Genomic DNA, 18,170 nt, shown 5'->3' on the forward strand with positions numbered 1-18,170 from the left:
GATGACCTGCAGCCCATGAACCCTCCGAAGTTCGACATGCTGGAGGACATGGCCATGTTGACTCACCTCAACGAGGCGTCGGTTCTCTTCAACCTGCGAAGGAGATACAGCATGTGGATGATCTATGTCAGTATCTCCTCACTGCAGCTTCTGCATTGTCTTTTCTTGGATGTGATGGAAATTAAAATCTGCTACTCCGTTCGCCCCGCAGACGTACTCTGGCCTCTTCTGCGTCACAGTCAACCCCTACAAATGGCTGCCGGTCTACACCGCCGATGTGATCGCGGCCTACAAGGGCAGACGCCGCACGGAAACGCCACCCCACATCTACGCCGTCGCCGACAACGCCTACACTGACATGCTGCAGAGTGAGTGACCTCTGACCCCTGGAGATTTGATGCAGAACCTATGTTAGCCACTTAGCAAGCTGAACAAGCCAAGACCTGACTGTAAGTATGTTTCTCCCAAATGCTTATGGTAGCTTCATCTTACAAGTTCTGAACCAATCTTCCAAACACATGAATGACCCGTTTCTGAGGTCATACATCATCAAACTCCTAGTTGGAGGAACGTTCCTCCTCACGTGACTCTGTTCTCTCCGCAGATCGAGAGAACCAGTCGATGCTCATCACGTAAGTCCCCAGCGGATGGAATGGTTAAAAAAGAAAAGAAGAAAACGTAGAAATCTCCCTCTGCTGTTGTTTCCTGCCAGGGGGGAATCCGGTGCCGGGAAAACGGTCAACACCAAGCGGGTGATTCAGTACTTCGCCATCATCGCCGCCCTTGGAGAAACCGTGAAGAAAGGGGTGAGTGTCCACCACGGGAAGTGTGCTGTGGTCTGAAGAGGCTCAGCCTCTCCAGTGTTTGGATGCTAGCATGCTAATATTTGGGTATGCTTTGCGCCATCTGTCACTTCAGACCCTAAGGACAATAATCAAGGGTCGGCATCTCCTGTTTGGGGGTAAATGTGTGTCTTACTGTGCTCGCAGGGGTCGCTAGAGGACCAGATCATCGAGGCTAACCCCGCCATGGAGGCCTTCGGGAATGCCAAGACCGTCCGGAATGACAACTCCTCCCGCTTCGTGAGTCTTGCGTCGGTCCGGCTGGTGCTTGGTGACGGATTAAAAGCAGTCCAGATGCAGAGAACCAGGGACTTGACCTAAAAATGATGTTTTTCGGACAAACAGAAGTAGTTTTGTTGCTTCCTGTGAATCCAATTGCAGTTGCACCCAAACAACAATAACAATGATGGTAAATAATAAATGGAGTAAAATTGTGTAAACATAGGACATAGTAAATGTACACAAATACACAAAAATCAACACAAAGATATAAAGTATTTGCCGGTAATCACAGGAAACAACAGGAAGTTTCTTCTTGAGAACTTCAGTACACACTTCACTGAAGAGGGTGTGTGTGTGTGTGTGTGTGTGTGTGTGTATGTGTGTGTGTGTGCGCGTGGGTTTCAGGGGAAGTTCATCAGGATCCATTTCGGGCCGACGGGCAGGTTGGCGTCCGCCGACATTGACATCTGTGAGTGTTTGACGCAAAAATCGACTTCCCGTTTCCTGCTCTGGTGTCACCATGGTTACAGTTCTTCCATCCCATCAGACCTTCTGGAAAAGTCCAGGGTCGTGTTCCAGCAGCCAGAGGAGAGAAGCTACCACATCTACTACCAGATCCTGTCCAATCACAAGCAGGAGTTACAGGGTAACCCCGTCCACTGCTTCACCCTGACACTTGGCAGAAATTGGTCATGGAAGACCTTCTGAGCCGAAGCTCCTCAGACACTTTGATTTATCTTCTTTAGTCATACATAGGAGTGTGTGTGCGTGTGTGTGTGTGTGTCGTTGCAGACATGCTCCTGGTGACCACCAACCCCTACGACTATCACTTCTGCTCCCAGGGTGTCACCACGGTGGAGGGAATCAACGACGGGGAGGAGCTGAAGCTCACCGACGTAAGAGGACCTCCACTGATTTCCCCTCCAAACACAACCTAGATTGAAGAATGTGTGTGTGTGTGTGTGTGTGTGTGTGTGTGTGTGTGTGTTCTTGCAGCACGCCATGGACACGCTGGGCTTCACTCCAGAAGAAAAGTACGGCTGCTACAAGATCGTTGGCGCCATCATGCACTTCGGCAACATGAAGTTCAAGAAGAAGCAACGTGAGGAGCAGGCTGAGGCCGACGGCACCGAGAGTAAGACTTCCTGTCATGTGACCTTGGTGCTTCCTGTCATGTGACTCCCATTCGGTTGTTTTTAAAATCCAGATATTTTCCAGGTATTGAACCCAAAACTTCCGGGCTGAAGGCACTTCTTCAAGTGGCAGGCTGTGCATTTCACCCCTTGGCCTTCATTGGCGCTCCATTTATCATTCAATAACTATTTTATGGCTATAAAAATCATCTTAACACGCGAAAATGCCGTACAAAGAGCCGTTACATCACAGAGAATTGCCCGACCTTTCTTAACAATGTCCATCTTTTCTTGAAAAGATGTGACACGCTGATGTTACCGTAGCCTTCTAGAAGGCCTTGGTGTTGCAACTCAAAATCTGATTGGTTGAAGCAACAGTTTCATCTACACTTAACTTTTACTGGAGCGCCTGTGAATCTGATTCTGCAGGCCTACACGCAGATTTCTTTGACTTTGACCCTGCCTGGCAACAAATAATGGCTGAAATGTGATTGGTTAAATGCTTTAAAATGAAAATACATATCTGGAAGCAGCACAGCCAGGGAAAAAGCGATGAAAGGAAGGGGACAGTCCATTTGGAATTATTTAATAAGTATTCATGGACAAAATATAATTAAAATCAGCCAGTGATACAGATATTTTTTAGGCCAGCAGAGAAGGCCTTGCAGGCCCACCACCACGTTACATATATATATATATATATATATATATATATATTCATACCACATACTATCTATTTCTACCTCTAACTTGTTTTAGTTCTTAAGTATTTGGAAAATACCGAGATCAGTAACAACCTCCTCTCTTGAACGGAACATCAAGTGTGGCCACTTTGCTTCCAGGTGTGGATAAAGCCGCCTACCTGATGGGCATCAGCTCCGCCGACCTCTTGAAAGGCCTCCTGAACCCCCGGGTCAAGGTGGGGCACGAGTTCATCGTTAAAGGACAGACGGTCGAGCAGGTAAGCGCCACTCCGCCGGCCACCGCTTCGCATATCTAAGCCTTTCGGCCGGGTGTCTGATCCCCGTTTCGCCGCAGGTGAACTACGCAGTGGCCGCTCTGGCCAAGGCCACGTATGACCGCATGTTCAAGTGGCTGGTGAGTCGCATCAATGCGTCTCTGTACACGGCCCTACCCCGCCAGTACTTCATCGGGGTGCTGGACATAGCAGGGTTCGAGATCTTCGAGGTAAGCAAGATGATAAAGAGCCAGTGATGAATAAACCTGAATAATAGGTTGCTAATCTTGCAAAAAGGCCATATTTATTGTTTACACTATGGGACCTAATATCAGGTAAACTGAAAGGGCGAAACCACTGAGGAGCCCCTTTTAAGGCAACCTCCAAATCTCCATAAACCATAACCTTCCTTATGGGGGTTCACAATGGGTATTAACCAAAGTATAATCATGTCATGTAGCTTAGCACTTTCTTGATAAACAATCTGTTCCCAAAGGCGGGCCATCATTATGTACTGATTTGTTAATTGTGTGTCAGATTTACACTTGATGGTCAGTTTGTCTTTGGACCTCCCGCTGATCTGCTCTCAGAGCTTTTTGACAAGTTACAGCCAATGACCAGTGAAATGGAGATGTGTTTATTTGACATAGAGGTACAAGTCTCTTACAGATTATGCCCCCAAACCAACAAATGGTACATAGTGCCCAAGTATTGTTTTCTTACTGCGTGTTTCTTGCTGAAGAGTACTTCGGTAGATCCCAACAAAGCTTGTTTGCTAGTGAGACAAGCTGACAACCCTTGTATTCATGGTTGTGGTCCACCATCGTAACTTGTTGCCTCAAAGACATTTCCCGTATCTCTTGCTGTCCGAAGTTCAACTCCTTCGAGCAGCTGTGCATCAACTTCACCAACGAGAAGCTGCAGCAGTTCTTCAACCACCACATGTTCATCCTGGAGCAGGAGGAGTACAAGACCGAGGGGATCGAGTGGACCTTCATTGACTTTGGCCTTGACCTGCAAGCTTGTATCGACCTCATCGAGAAGGTGTCGGTTTTTTTTTCTGCTCCGATTGTGTCGCCTTCCCAGCCATCAGGATCAGATCATTTGACCAGTGAAGCATGAATGTTATCTAATGCTGGAGAGGAGTTTCACTTATTTCTGATTAATCAACTGTCTCATGCTCGTCGAGTTGAACTCTGCCTTCTGGAACCAAACAGAGGCTGTTCGCAAAAAGTTAGAATGAATTCTGAATCTTGGCAGTCAAAGACTCAGATGTTTCTCTCCAAAGTCAGTAAACTAAGACAGAGCTCAAATAGGGTGAACTTCGTCATAGCTATTTTCGAGTTGTTTACCAAAACTTCCGTGTCCAGCCGATGGGGATCCTGTCCATCATGGAGGAGGAGTGCATGTTCCCCAAAGCCACCGACCAAAGCTTCAAGACTAAACTCTACGACAACCACCTGGGGAAGTCGCCCAACTTTCAGAGGCCGCGACCGGACAAGAAGCGCAAATATGAGACTCACTTTGAGATTGTTCACTACGCCGGAGTTGTGAGTATCAGGTCCTGACACTCCATGACATCTTGTATGCTTTTAGGGCCAGGCTAATATGCTAATTGACTTGTCTAAAGGTGCCATACAACATCACCGGCTGGCTGGATAAGAACAGGGATCCACTGAATGAGACGGTGGTGGCCCTGTTCCAGAAGTCCTCCCACAAACTGATGGCCGGGCTGTTTGAGAACTACATCGGCTCCGATCTGGGTAAACCCGGCACTCTGCCCACGGTCCAACGAGCAGAACAGGGAAGCAAAGTTTCTGTGTTAGAAGGATCCTGTTCTCTGATGTTCCAGCTGGTGATCCAAAGAGTGAAACCAAGCAGAGGAAGAGGAAGGCAGCGTCCTTCTGGACCGTTTCACAGCTGCACAAGGTCAGCTCACCAGTCTTTCTGTCTGCAGTTGTTTTTTGACCTTGTTTTTTCTTGTACCGCAACCCTCCGTCAACTGAGAGGAAGAGGAGGATCAAGGTTCTTCACTCTTAAAAATCGGAGTACATGTAAATACTTCATCAATGGAATCCTTAGCATTCTTCTCTATCACTATATGCTGATAATGCACTGCTATATCTTAGTGTGAAAAATGATACCAGTTCAGAACCTGATGAAGAATAATTTCTTTCACGCTGCTGAGGAACTTTCTGGGTGGTCCTCGCTCCAACCTGAACACACACGGAAAGAAGCGACTCTGAAACCTTATTCGTTGTTCATCTGTGTTGACAAACAGGAGAACCTGAACAAGCTGATGGCGAACCTCCGCAGCACTCAACCCCACTTTGTCCGCTGCATTATCCCCAACGAGAGCAAGACGCCAGGTTAGCTAACACCATGCTAAAGTCCGTCAAAACACCCACAAAACTGCAGCAGAGAAGAACGTCTGAGCAAATTTGTGACTGCTTTCAGGCCTTATTTTGGAAGTGTCCAAATATTTAGGGTGGTGCTAAATGCCATAGGTTTAGCTACGTCTGTTTGCCGTAAAGCTCCGGTTACTGTAGTTGTACAGTTGACAAATGAACGTCCCAGATATGAGATGCACCCTTGCGTGTCCAGGTGAGATGGATCCCTTCCTGGTTCTGCACCAGCTCAGGTGCAATGGGGTTCTAGAGGGGATCAGGATCTGCAGAAAGGGGTTCCCCAACAGAATCCTGTACGCCGAGTTCAAACAGCGGTGAGTCCCAAATCTGCAAGGGGTTTGCCTCTGGACACATTTAAGACTTAAAGCGGTTACTCAAGTGATCAATCGGATGAATGAATGTGTGAATCTCTTGTAGTTTATAATTGATTTTGTCAAAAAGTAAAGTTTGACTTTTGGCAACGTGACATCAGAGTGTTGACAAAAACTGCAAGCTCAAGAAGGTCTTGATTTACAACTTCTCAAGACGTGGACCTGATTAGTCAGGTCAAAAGCCTTTGTCAAACAAAGGCTACATAACAGGAGAGGAGATTCAAGGGGGTCAGGTGCATCTTCGGGAATGGAGTACCACGGTCACAGCGACACTGTACCTGTAAGGACTTAATCAGGACTCGTAACCTCCTGATGTGTCTCCTCAGGTATCGAATCCTAAACCCGTCCTCTGTCCCCGAGGGTTTGTTCGTGGACAGCAGGAAGGCGGTGGAGAAGCTGCTGGGCTCCTTGGACATCGAGCACAGCCACTACAAGTTTGGACACACCAAGGTGACAGAAGGCCTTGCTGTGATGGCACCATGACCCTTTGTCTCCTCCTTCATGTCCTTTACTTTCCCCTTGTCCTCCCTCCCCCTTCCCAGGTGTTCTTCAAGGCGGGCCTGCTGGGTCTTCTGGAGGACATGAGGGACACCCGGCTGTCCCAGATCCTGACGGTGGTCCAGGCCATGTGTCGGGGGAAGCTGATGAGGATGGAACGAGACAAGATGATGCTGCAAAGGTCCGGAGGGCGAACATGACAGTAATAACAGCGGCAAATGTTGGGCAAAAAGGAAACTTGGACTGTTCTTCATCTCAGGGACGCCGTGATGGTCGTCCAGTTCAATCTGCGCGCCTTCTTCTCTGTGCGCCTGTGGCCGTGGATGATGCTGTTCTACAAGCTCCGCCCCTTGCTGAGGAGCGCCCAGGTGGAGAAGGAGCTGGCGGCTCTGAAAGGAGATTTTGCCAAATTGAAGGAAGCCTTGGAGAGGTGAGTTCTGTCCACGTGGTGGAAAGACAGTGAAGCTCTCGCGGCCTCACGACGTTCTGGTTTGTCCCCGACAGGTCGGAGCTGAAGCGCTGCGAGGCCGAGGAGAGGCAGGTGGTTCTGGTTCAGGAGAAAAATGACTTGGCTCTACAGCTTCAGGCCGTGAGTCCAATAGGAACTGATGGTACCCAAAGATCACTGAGGGTCCATCTTCTCCATGTCAAAGTTGTCTTAATGTACATGAAGATCATGTCAGGGCTCGGTGGTTCCCTTGCCCTGAACACCGGGAATACGGGTTCGTTTTTTTTCATACTAACTGGCGCACTGAGGGGATTTTGACTTGCAGAATCTCCTCCAACCCTGCAGGAACAGGACAACCTAACTGATGCAGAAGATCGCTGCAACCAGCTGATCCAGTCCAAGATCTCACTGGAGTCCAAGCTGAAGGAGATGCATGAGCGGTTGGAGGACGAGGAGGAGGTGAGCGCCAACCTCACCTCCAAGAAGCGCCAGCTGGAGGACGAGGTGGTGTCCCTGAAGAGAGACGTGGACGACCTTGAGATGACGCTGGCCAGAGTGGAGAAAGAGCGGCACGGCGTGGAGAACAAGGTGGGTGACCTTTCAGCATAAACCAGCAGAACTTCCCATCCGGTCCCATCCAGCTTCAGCCCTGTGTTCCCCCTCTGAGCAGGTGAAGAACCTGACCCAAGAGATGAGCGTTCTGGACGAGTCCATCCTGTCCTTGACCCGGGAGAAGGCCGCCCTGCAGGAGGCCCACCAGCAGGTGCTTAGCGACCTTCAGGCCCAGGAAGACAAGGTCAACATCCTGGCCAAGGCCAAGACCCGGCTGGAGCAGCAGGTGGACAATGTAAGTGTCTGTTGAGAGGAGGACCAGACCGAACCAGAACCAAACTGGACCAGACCGGATTCCTGACCTCAAAAACTGATCTCATTATTCACTTCTAAACTTCTGCCCTCAGCTGTGAACCACTGAAGAACCAGACTTGTACTTTTAAACAGAGAACCAGACTTGTACTTTTAAACAGAGAACTGAGGCAGGAGAACATGGACGGAACCTAATGAGGAGAAGTCAGAGAGAACCCAGTCCATCATCCTGGTTCCCCCCTTTTAGCTTCTCGTCCTGGGATCTAGTGTCATGCCCATGCTATCAGTGGCTATCAGAGCACTAGGGGATGAATTGATGAATATCAGAAAGAGGAGAAAGAAAATACAAAAGAAAATATGATTTTCATCAAAAATGATCATCTTGTGACATTTCATAGTCATGAATCCCCGACTCACCCCCGTGCCCCCTGCAGGTGGAATGCTCCTTGGAGCAGGAGAAGAAGGTTCGGGCGGAGCTGGAACGTACCAAGCGTAAGCTGGAGGGGGATCTGAAGCTCTCCCAGGACTCCGTGAGGGAGCTGGAGGACCAGCGGCAGGAACTGGACCAGAGACTCAACAAGTACCCAACGCAACGCAGCGCATCAGGCTGATTAGTTACTAATCGATTAATTAGTTGTCTTAGATTAATTAATTCAAGATTAATTTAAAGATTGTCGATAAACACACATGATTGAACTAGATTTAAATGGTAGTGTATGTATAATATATAGTATTGTATATACTGTGTGTGTTTGTACCCTTTACACACAAACGTAAATGAATCAATTAAATTTAAATCATGACGCTTGTATTTCACTATATGCATTATTTATATATACATATATATATATATACTTTTTTTTTTTAGATATATAAATATTTATGTCCTATATAAATTAGACATGAAAAAATGGAAAGCTGCAGTATTAAATTGCGTAAAAATTTGAAACATCACTCATGATTTAATAATAATAATAATAATACATACGATTTGTATAGCGCTTTTCACGGTACACAAAGACGCTTCTTCACGCTTCTCCTCCTCGGCCTGCAGGAAGGACTATGAGTTCTCCCAGCTCCAGGCCAAGGTGGAGGATGAGCAGAACCTGGCGGCGCAGCTGCAGAAGAGGCTGAAAGAGCTTCAGGTGGGCCAGAGGCTCCAGCGCCGCCGTCGCCTCCTTCCTCTTGATCTTCTTGACCTTGACCTTCCTCTTCCCTCAGACACGCATCGAGGAGCTGGAGGAGGCGCTGGAGGCGGAGCGAGCCTGGCGCTCCAAGGCCGAGCGCCAGAGGAACGAGGTGGCCCGGGAGCTGGAGGAACTCGGGGAGAAGCTGGAGGAGGCGGGAGGAGCCTCGGCCGCTCAGATCGCTCTCAACAGGTCGGCACGCCGTCTCACAACAAACACGCTCTCATGTTTACCTGTAAACATAATGTAGCGTTAGCATTAGCAACTTAGTGTATTACCTGGTTTTAACACCTTAAAAACAAGTAATGTATTAATTATAGCATAATTGAGCTAATGCATGCTTATATCGAATTGCTAAATGTTAATGCATTACAATAAAAGAATGTAGTTTTTCATTTTGAAAAAGTTTAAAATTATGTATATAGATTCCATAGCTAACATAACCACCATTTTGAGAATACTTATTAATAAAATATTACATAAAGCACATAAACGTGTCATTTACATTTTTACCAAGTAGCCAATTAATTAATATTGATCGATTAACATCAAATTGCTTTTGTAAAGAAAACAGTTATACTTTGATGTTGCGATGTTTTCGCACTTTAGCACCATGCTAAGATTAGCTAACGCTAATGGCAAAGCTGTGAGATGTTTTGAATGAACTGTAACCATGGTAACTGCTGCCATGACGATCACAACAAAACGGTTTATTACACTGTTTGGAGATCTGTCTGGAGATCAGTCGTCAGCGGTGTGTGTTCACTGACCAAAACAGGAAACGTGAGGCCGACTTCCTGAAGATGCGGCGGGAGCTGGAGGAGGCGGGGCTTCAGCACGAGGCGACGGCGGCCACCCTGAGGAAGAAGCACTCGGACACGGTGGCCGAGCTCGGCGAGCAGATCGACGGGCTGCAGAGAATCAAGCAGAAGCTGGAGAAGGAGAAGGCGGAGATCCGGCTGGAGGCCGAGGACCTCGGCACCAATGTGGAGCAGCTCTCCAGGGCCAAGGTGGGAAGCCCCGCCTCTGCAAGAGGACCAATCAGCAGGCTGCAAGCAACCATCTGACCACTGGCTCTGTCTCTGTGTAGGCTGCTGTAGAGAAGATGTGCAGGGTCTATGAGGACCAGCTGACTGAGAGCAGGAACAAGATGGAGGACCTTCAGAGACAGCTGAATGAAGTATCTGCTCAGAAGGCCAGAGCCCTGACCGAGAACGGTACGGTACTACTACTGCTACTACTGCAAGTACTTCTAAACCTTCCACCACTGGTGCTTGGTTCTACTACTACCTCTACTACTTGAACATCTGAAGGACCCTTGTCTTGATCAAGACCAGTGCAGTACTTCCAAAACTGTTAAGTACTACTAGTCCTTCTACTACCACTTCTGACCAGACCAACACCTGACCAAGACCGGTACAGTGCTACCACGACTGCAAGTACTACTAATCCTTCGAATGCTGGTGATTGTGCAATTTCCTGTACGACTTGAAGGAACCATGTCTTGATCAAGACCAGTACAGTACTACCAAAACTGTCAAGTACTACTAGTCCTTCTTCAACTGGGGTTTCTATTACTTCCTCTACAACTTGACTGTCTGAAGGACCTCCTGACAAAAACCAGCGCAGTACTTCCAATACTTACAAGTACCACTAATCCTTCTGCCCCTGGTTGTTGTACTACTACTTCAATATCTGAGGGCCCCATGTCCTTACCAAGACCAGTGCAGTACTACCAGTATTGCAAGTACTGCCAATCCTTCTACCACTGGTGGTTGTACTACTTCCTCTACTACTTCAACATCTGAAGGACCCATGTGCTTACTAAGACCGGTAGAATACTGTTGTACTGGTACCTTGGGTGCTTCTACTATAACAACTGATGCTGCTACTTGTTCTCAGTACTATTGATTACTGATTACCGATTACTACTAGCAGCCATGACAACTCTCAGTAACTGTTTGATAACAGTTAGTTACAGTCTGGTGGCCTCCAGAGGGAAGCAGAGAACATCATGGATCGCTGTCATCTTCTTCTGCTTTTGGGAAAAGTCCTTTTAAGAGCCAAAGCACAAATGTGTACTTTTCACGGAAAACGAGGTCGCGTGATCCAAAGTTCCAGGCAACTTCTCGCTGTCACTCCGGCCAGTGACGTCATGTGACTTCCTGTCCGGCAGCTGACCTGAGCCGGCGCCTGGAGGAGCGCGACATACTGAACGGGCAGCTGCAGAGGAACAAGGCTGGACTCTGCCAGAACCTGGACGAACTGAAGAGGCAGCTGGAGGAGGAGAGCAAGGTAGGGAGTTCCTCCACTCGTCTGTGGAACTCCTGCAAGGTTCCAGCTCAGGTTGCGTGGATGAAACCCAAGTGTGTGTGTGAACCCCAGGCTCGCGTGGCGCTGGCCCACTCCGTCCAGGCGTCGCGCCACGACTGCAGTCTTCTGCGGGAGCATGTAGAAGAAGAGCAGGAGGCCAAGGCGGAACTTCAGAGGGCGCTGTCCCAGGCCCACAACCAGGTGGTGCAGTGGAGGACCAAGTACGAGACGGAGGCCGTTCTGCGCGTTGAGGAGCTGGAGGAGGCGAAGTGAGTTCCTTGCACCCTCTCCGAAATCCTCAAAGTGCTTGATGGTGCCTGCAATACCGCTTGCCTGACCTGAGATCCTGCTGTGTGTCTGCAGGAAGAAGCTGGTGGTCAGGCTGCAGACGGCGGAAGAGGCGGCGGAGGCGTCTCACGTCAAGTGCTCCTCACTGGAGAAGACCAAGCAGCGCCTGCAGGTGGAGATCGAGGACCTGACGGTGGAGCTGGAGCGTTCCAATGCTGCTGTCTTGGGGCTCGACAAGAAGCAGCGCAACTTTGACAAGGTTGGGACGGACGGCGCAACACGTTCAGGGTCCGGAGGAGATCCTGACGCCACCGGTGTGTCTGTTCGCAGATGCTGAGCGAGTGGAAGCAGAGGTTGGAGGACAGCCAGTCGGACCTGGAGGCGTCTCAGAAGGAGAACCGTGGTCTGAGCACCGAGATCTTCAAGCTGAAGAACTCCTACGAAGAGGCTCTGGACCATCTGGAGACGGTCAGACGAGAAAACAGGAACCTTCAAGGTGAATTCAACTTTTTTTTCCAGGAGAACCTGTTGTAGCTCCTGGTTCCTAGGGATGAGGATCAGACTGGTCTCAGAAGATCTGAAGTTTGGACCTCTTGTCCAAGATAGATGGGAGGCCAATGTTCTCATGCTACGTGTTCCATCTGTATGGAGGTTTGGAGCCTCTTTTTGCTGTATGGTTCTCTGACAGCTTCTCAGAACCACTTGGTCACCCAAAGAGGTTCCTCTGGGGATCGTGTCTCTCACCTCCTTTGCTTCCTTCTCCAGACCCTTTTGTGGTACCAGGTTTCTTCTGTCCCAAAAATCTAGATGTCCGGTGTTCCCAGCAGTTCCTTCTGTCGTTGTCCGCAAACTCTTGACCATCTTGTTGGGTTCCAGAGGAGATCCTGGACCTGACGGAGCAGATCAGCCACGGAGGGAAGACCATCCACGAGCTGGAGAGGACGAAGAAGATCCTGGACGTGGAGAAGAGCGACATCCGAGCGGCCCTGGAGGAAGCCGAGGTAACGGTCCGCGCCGCCCGAACCTGGTCTTCTTCTGGTCGGCACCTTCGCCGCTGACCCTCCTCTCCGGCCACCAGGGGACGCTGGAGCACGAAGAGAGCAAGACCGTCCGCTTCCAGGCGGAGCTGCAGCAGGTCAGGGCGGAGATGGAGAGGAAGATCTGCGAGAAGGACGAGGAGATGGAGACCCTGAGGTCAGAGAGCTTTCCCGGAGGTCGAGCGACCCGGTCGCGATCCAGATATAGTAGTATCGCCTTCCGGCCACCAGGCGGAACCACCAGCGCGCCCAGGAGGCCGCGCAGGCCAGCCTGGAGGCGGAGCTTCGGGGCCGCGGCGAAGCCGTTCGCCTGAGGAAGAAGATGGAGGCGGACCTGAACGAGATGGAGATGCAGCTCGGTCACGCCAACAAGCTGGCGTCCGAGAGCCAGAAGGCGGTCAGACACCTGCAGGCTCAGGTGAGCCGACGGACGCTCGCGGAAGAGGCGGCGCTGCTGACGTGTCCGCTCACCTTCCCGGCTTCTCGCGGCAGGTGAGGGAGCAGCAGGAGCGGCTGGGCGACAAGGAGGAGCTGGCCAATCGGCTGCGAGAGGAGGCGGAGCTGGCGGAGCGGCGGTGCTCGCTGATGGCGGCGGAGGAGGCGGAGCTTCGGGACGCGCTGGAGCAAAGCGACCGCGGACGCAAGACGGCCGAACACGAGCTGGTGGAGGTCGCGGAGCGGGTCGGCCTGCTCACCGCACAGGTGGCTGATCAATAACTCGTCTATCGATGGGGAGGGGGCGTGATCGCCGATCGATAAACCGATCGATGGTCGGGTGTTTGTGGATTATTGGGAAAATGATCACGTGACCGGTTTAACCGTAAATTGATTGAAACAGCAAATTATTGATCGACTCCTCGGTCGATTGATCACTTGTCAGAATGGAGAACCGATTGGCTGATTGATTTAATAATGATTGATAAACCAGTGGAGCAGAAAGATGAATGAATTCATTGAAAAACAGAGAGATGGATTTATTAGATCTTCTTGATTGAGTAATAATTGATTGATTGATTGATTATTTGACAGAATGTAAATAGATTGATATCAAGCTTGACAAACTGATATATTGATTAACTTAACTAATTCATAAATCTAATGATTGAGATATTGACTGATGTATAGAATCATATTCTGACTGTTAAGGATATTGACACACAGACTGACATATTAATCATCCGATGTATTGGTTGGCTGATTGATTGATTGGTTGATTGACTGATTGATTGACACACACATTGACATATTGATCAAATTATGTATTGGCTGGTTGATTGATTGACTGACATACAGACTGACATATTGATCAACTAATATATTAGTTGGTGACTGATTGATTGAAATACACACTGGCATATTGATCAACTGATATATTGGCTGGTTGATTGATTGATTGACATACACAATGACATATTGATCAACTGATTGAGTGATTGATGAATTGATGTAGACATTGACATATTGATCAACTGATATATTGGTTGGTTGATTGACTGATTGACATACACAATGACATATTGACAAACCAAAGTATCGTCGGGTTTATTAATTGATTGACATATACACTGACATATTGATCAACTGATTGATTGATTGCTCGATTGATGCAGACATTGACATATTGATCAAATGATGTATAGGTTGGTTGATTGATTTATTGATTGATTGACATACACATTGACATATTGATCAACTGATGTATTGGTTGGTTGATTGATTTATTGACACATAGACTGACATATTGATCAACTGATGTATTGGTTGGTTGATTGATTTATTGACACATAGACTGACATATTGATCAACTGATATATTGGTTGGTTGATGGATTGATTGACTGACATACAGACTGACATACTGATCAACTGATTGATTGATTGATTGATTGATGTAGAACGCCATGCTGGTGAACCAGAAGAGGAAGTTTGAGGCCGACTTGTCCCTGCTGACCGGCGAAGTGGACGACGCCGTGCACGAGAGTCGCAGCGCCGAGGAAAAGGCCAAGAAGGCCATTACTGATGTGAGTCCCGACCCCTGACCCTTGACCCTTGACCCTTGACCCCGGGGCTGGTGTCTCACCCCATCATGTGATCACCGGCAGGCGGCCATGATGGCGGAGGAGCTGAAGAAGGAGCAGGACACTTGTAGCTTGTTGGAGAGGATGAAGAGGAACATGGAGTCCACTGTCAAAGGTCGGGAACCACACACAGTCCGTTGATGAGTGTGTGGACGAGTGTGCCACAGGGAGTGTGTAACGTGTGTGTGTGTGTGTGTGACAGACCTGCAGGTGCAGCTGGACGAGGCGGAGCAAATGGCGTTGAAGGGCGGGAAGAAACAGATTTACAAACTAGAGACCAGGGTGAGCAGACTCGCAGAGAGCCGAGGAAGAGGAGGCAGCAGAGTTCAACAGGAAGTGTGTGTGTGTGTGTGTGTGTGTGTGTGTGTGTGTGTGTGTGTGTGTGTGAGAACAGGTGAGGGACCTGCAGACGCAGCTGGTGGTGGAGCAGAAGAAGAGCGACGACTATCAGAAGGGAGTCCGTCGCTACGAGAGGAGGGTGAAGGAGCTGACGTACCAAGTGAGAGGCACAGCTGGTTTTACTTCTAAATCCATAAAATAGATTATATTTCTTTCAAAATCATCCAGCTGGGAACAATTACAAAAAAAATGAAGGCCGATTATCTTGTAAACAATATGATTATAATAGAATTTATTCGTGAAAAAGAATTATGTATATAATGCCGCTTTGCAAAATCTCCTCTGAATATAAATGCACTATTAAATTAAATGTCTATTATATAAATCTATAAAAAATAACCAAAAGTTTTTGTACAATTATATCACAATTTAATTTACTATATATGTATATGTGTCCCTTTACTTATTTACTTATCTTTTTATTTATTTATTTTATTTATTTGTTTTAATTACTGTTATTTCTATCTTGTTATTTTCCTATATTTTATAAATATACCTTTATAAAAATATAGGAGGTGTGATTGTAACTTTCTGTTACGGTCAATAAGATTAAAAAAAAAAAAAAAAAAAAAAAAACAGGCTGCGTTCTTCTGGAGGTTCCTTAAACTCCATCCTTCTCCCTGCAGTCGGAGGAGGACCGGAAGACGCTGTTCCGGATGCAGGAACTGGTCGAGAAGCTCCAGGCCAAAGTCAAGAGCTACAAGCGACAGGCTGAGAGCGCCGTGAGTTTGCTCGCCGCCGCCTTCTTCAACTTCTTTTGCTCAAACCAACCTTCTCCATCCAACCCCGTTCTCTGCATCTTCTCCTTTCACACCAGCTAACTTCACGTCCTCTTCCAGGCCTCCCGCCGTCCTTCTACCTCCCTCGGTCTGACCTTCTCTCCAGAACATCTAGCATGTGCTGTCCCTCTGATGGACTCACTCCACATACCTTCCACCCTTGTCACTCCCAGAGAGAACCTCAACATTTTCACCTCCAGCTCTACTTCCTGTCTTTTCCTCACTGTTCCAACCCGCTCAAACATGTATCTCCGCCTCTTCTCCGTTGCTGTGGACCGTTAACCCGAAGTCTGATGTTGACTCTTTGCTGTGAATGTTGAAAAATGACCTCAATTCTGCTTGCACTGCACTGTGTATCCATCCGTCAGTCCATCTTCTGCTGCTTATCTTGGGGATGCTGGAGTCCATCCCAGTTGTCACTGGGCGAGAGGCAGGGTACATCCTGGACTGGTCACCAGTCAATTGCAAGGCCACACATATAGACAGATAACCATTGGTTCATTCATTCACCGCAATTTTTCCCAACTAACCTGCTGCATGTTTTTGGACTGTGGGAGGAAACCTGGGAACTCAGAGGAAACCCACGCAGACACGGGGAAAACATGCAAACTCCACACAGAAAGGTCATTTTTGTCGGAATTGAACCGGGTCCTTGAACAGAGATGACATGACATGAACAGATCATGTCCAAACCATCTCAGTCATCACTTTGTCTCGGTCATACATGTCCTGCACCCCTGTGACAAATTCTTCTTTTCTTCTGGGTTTCCCCTTCAGGGGACGCCACAGCGAATCCACCGTATCCATCTAACCCTATTCTCTGTATCCTCCTCTCTCACGCTAACTAACTTCATATCCTCTCTCACTACATCCATAAATCTTCTCTTTGGTCTTCTTCTAGACCTTTTAGTCCAGCATTCGTCTACCAATATATTCACTATCCCTCCTCGGTACACAACCCAACCATCTCAGTCTGGCTTCTCTGACCTTCTCTCCAAAACATCTAACTGATGGACTCATTCCTGATCACTACCAAAGAGAACCTCGATATCTTCATCTCTGTGACCTCCAGCTCTGCCTCCTGTCTTTCAGTCATTGTCACTGTTCGTAGTCCATATAGTCTTCTATCGCATTGTAAGTCATCTATGGCATAGTAAGGCCGGATTCAAATACCATAAAATGTTGAGAAAGTTATTAGACGAATGGCTACATAATTCTGGTTTTATTTAAAAAAAAAGCATCTTCAACTTATTAGGCAACAAGCAGCTCACTGGGCCTTCAAGTCGACATCACCAGCCCCGGGTGATGTCCTTTAGGGAGTTTCCAAATATAACCACCAGGGTTTGGCCGGGTCTAAGTTATGGTGCTTTGTTATATAAATGGAAGAGTTGACGCAGACGCTAGGTCTAAGGGGGTTGTTATGCTAATTGGGTGTCCTTCTTTAGGGACAAAGGTACCATTTTTGGGGATTACCTGCTTTGGAATGTGAAAAGGCAAAGCCAGATAAAGGAGTGAAACCTGTCAGATCACATGAAGTGAGGCTCATGTGGACGTTACAGGGGGGCCTGCTTCTGGCAGTGAATCTTTCCTGGTTGTTTGGAGGGTGCAGATCTGTTTCGGTACAGTGTTACATATTTGTGAAAGGCTGTGTCTGAGGCCCCCTCCTCTGTTCAGGGATGGGTTTTCAGTTTTGACAAAGATGGCTTCGTTGACTCCTCTCTTGTTGGGTCTCTCCGATGTAGACGTCATCACAGTCCTCAGTGCAAATGACTGATCTTCTGCTTGGGTGTTTTGGGGTGCACTTGTTTTTGTCTAAGGGAGTTGTAGGGTTCGAAATGTACCGCTATCTGGTGTTTGTTGACATCCTTCGGAGTTTCTCCGACACCAGCAACGTACGGTTAGCGATGTTCTTCCGTTTGTTGTTGTTGTACGTTCCTCCGTCTGGTGGTTTCTGATTTGTCGAAGGCCCAATTCGGGTAGCCAGAGGATCTCAAGGCTTTCCCAACATGTTGTACATCTGTCTTGCATCCTTCGGCAGTTCAAGGGATGCTCCGACACCAGCAACGTACGGTTAGCGATGTTCTTCCGTTTGTTGTTGTACGTTCTTGCGTCTGGTGGTTTGGGATATGGCGAAGTCGCAGCCACAGGATCTCGAGGGCTTTCCCTTGAGACTGAAGGCAAAACCGAGAATAAAACCTCAAATGTTCCAGCCTCCCGGAACGGACGTGAAGTTATTTCGCCGAGCCGACGGTTGGGTGAAATTCACGTGTTTGTCCACCAGGAGGAGCAGGTGAGCAGCAGCACCACGCGCTTCCGCAAAGTCCAGCACGAGCTGGACGAGGCCGA

At 48.2% G+C, this 18,170-nt stretch overlaps 1 protein-coding gene across 1 annotated transcript in view; it reads left to right on the forward strand.

Annotated features, from left to right (window-relative positions):
- Window positions 1–18,170, forward strand: part of LOC147226915 (myosin-7-like) — a 19,757-nt gene continuing 1,587 nt past the window's right edge. The window contains exons 1-42 of the mRNA XM_086159531.1: window positions 1–126; window positions 212–368; window positions 605–632; window positions 713–806; window positions 990–1,082; window positions 1,470–1,533; window positions 1,612–1,710; window positions 1,857–1,960; window positions 2,061–2,199; window positions 3,040–3,158; window positions 3,236–3,385; window positions 4,029–4,199; window positions 4,526–4,705; window positions 4,786–4,918; window positions 5,008–5,084; window positions 5,437–5,524; window positions 5,760–5,877; window positions 6,261–6,384; window positions 6,477–6,613; window positions 6,692–6,862; window positions 6,937–7,021; window positions 7,226–7,468; window positions 7,551–7,727; window positions 8,179–8,324; window positions 8,799–8,889; window positions 8,966–9,123; window positions 9,710–9,941; window positions 10,022–10,148; window positions 11,108–11,226; window positions 11,317–11,513; window positions 11,608–11,791; window positions 11,863–12,028; window positions 12,409–12,533; window positions 12,611–12,726; window positions 12,801–12,987; window positions 13,062–13,271; window positions 14,464–14,589; window positions 14,671–14,761; window positions 14,849–14,928; window positions 15,041–15,145; window positions 15,672–15,767; window positions 18,106–18,170. The exon at window positions 18,106–18,170 is cut by the window's right edge and continues 79 nt beyond it. Coding sequence (XP_086015657.1) covers window positions 16–126; window positions 212–368; window positions 605–632; window positions 713–806; window positions 990–1,082; window positions 1,470–1,533; window positions 1,612–1,710; window positions 1,857–1,960; window positions 2,061–2,199; window positions 3,040–3,158; window positions 3,236–3,385; window positions 4,029–4,199; window positions 4,526–4,705; window positions 4,786–4,918; window positions 5,008–5,084; window positions 5,437–5,524; window positions 5,760–5,877; window positions 6,261–6,384; window positions 6,477–6,613; window positions 6,692–6,862; window positions 6,937–7,021; window positions 7,226–7,468; window positions 7,551–7,727; window positions 8,179–8,324; window positions 8,799–8,889; window positions 8,966–9,123; window positions 9,710–9,941; window positions 10,022–10,148; window positions 11,108–11,226; window positions 11,317–11,513; window positions 11,608–11,791; window positions 11,863–12,028; window positions 12,409–12,533; window positions 12,611–12,726; window positions 12,801–12,987; window positions 13,062–13,271; window positions 14,464–14,589; window positions 14,671–14,761; window positions 14,849–14,928; window positions 15,041–15,145; window positions 15,672–15,767; window positions 18,106–18,170 — 5,483 coding nt within the window. The 5' untranslated portion in view covers window positions 1–15. The remainder of the gene's footprint in view (window positions 127–211; window positions 369–604; window positions 633–712; window positions 807–989; window positions 1,083–1,469; window positions 1,534–1,611; window positions 1,711–1,856; window positions 1,961–2,060; window positions 2,200–3,039; window positions 3,159–3,235; window positions 3,386–4,028; window positions 4,200–4,525; window positions 4,706–4,785; window positions 4,919–5,007; window positions 5,085–5,436; window positions 5,525–5,759; window positions 5,878–6,260; window positions 6,385–6,476; window positions 6,614–6,691; window positions 6,863–6,936; window positions 7,022–7,225; window positions 7,469–7,550; window positions 7,728–8,178; window positions 8,325–8,798; window positions 8,890–8,965; window positions 9,124–9,709; window positions 9,942–10,021; window positions 10,149–11,107; window positions 11,227–11,316; window positions 11,514–11,607; window positions 11,792–11,862; window positions 12,029–12,408; window positions 12,534–12,610; window positions 12,727–12,800; window positions 12,988–13,061; window positions 13,272–14,463; window positions 14,590–14,670; window positions 14,762–14,848; window positions 14,929–15,040; window positions 15,146–15,671; window positions 15,768–18,105) is intronic.

This window comes from Fistularia commersonii, chromosome 14 (assembly GCF_037954325.1).
Source record: "Fistularia commersonii isolate RoL2024-O1a breed Wild chromosome 14, RoL_Fcom_v1.0, whole genome shotgun sequence".
NCBI classification, from domain to species: Eukaryota; Metazoa; Chordata; class Actinopteri; order Syngnathiformes; family Fistulariidae; genus Fistularia; species Fistularia commersonii.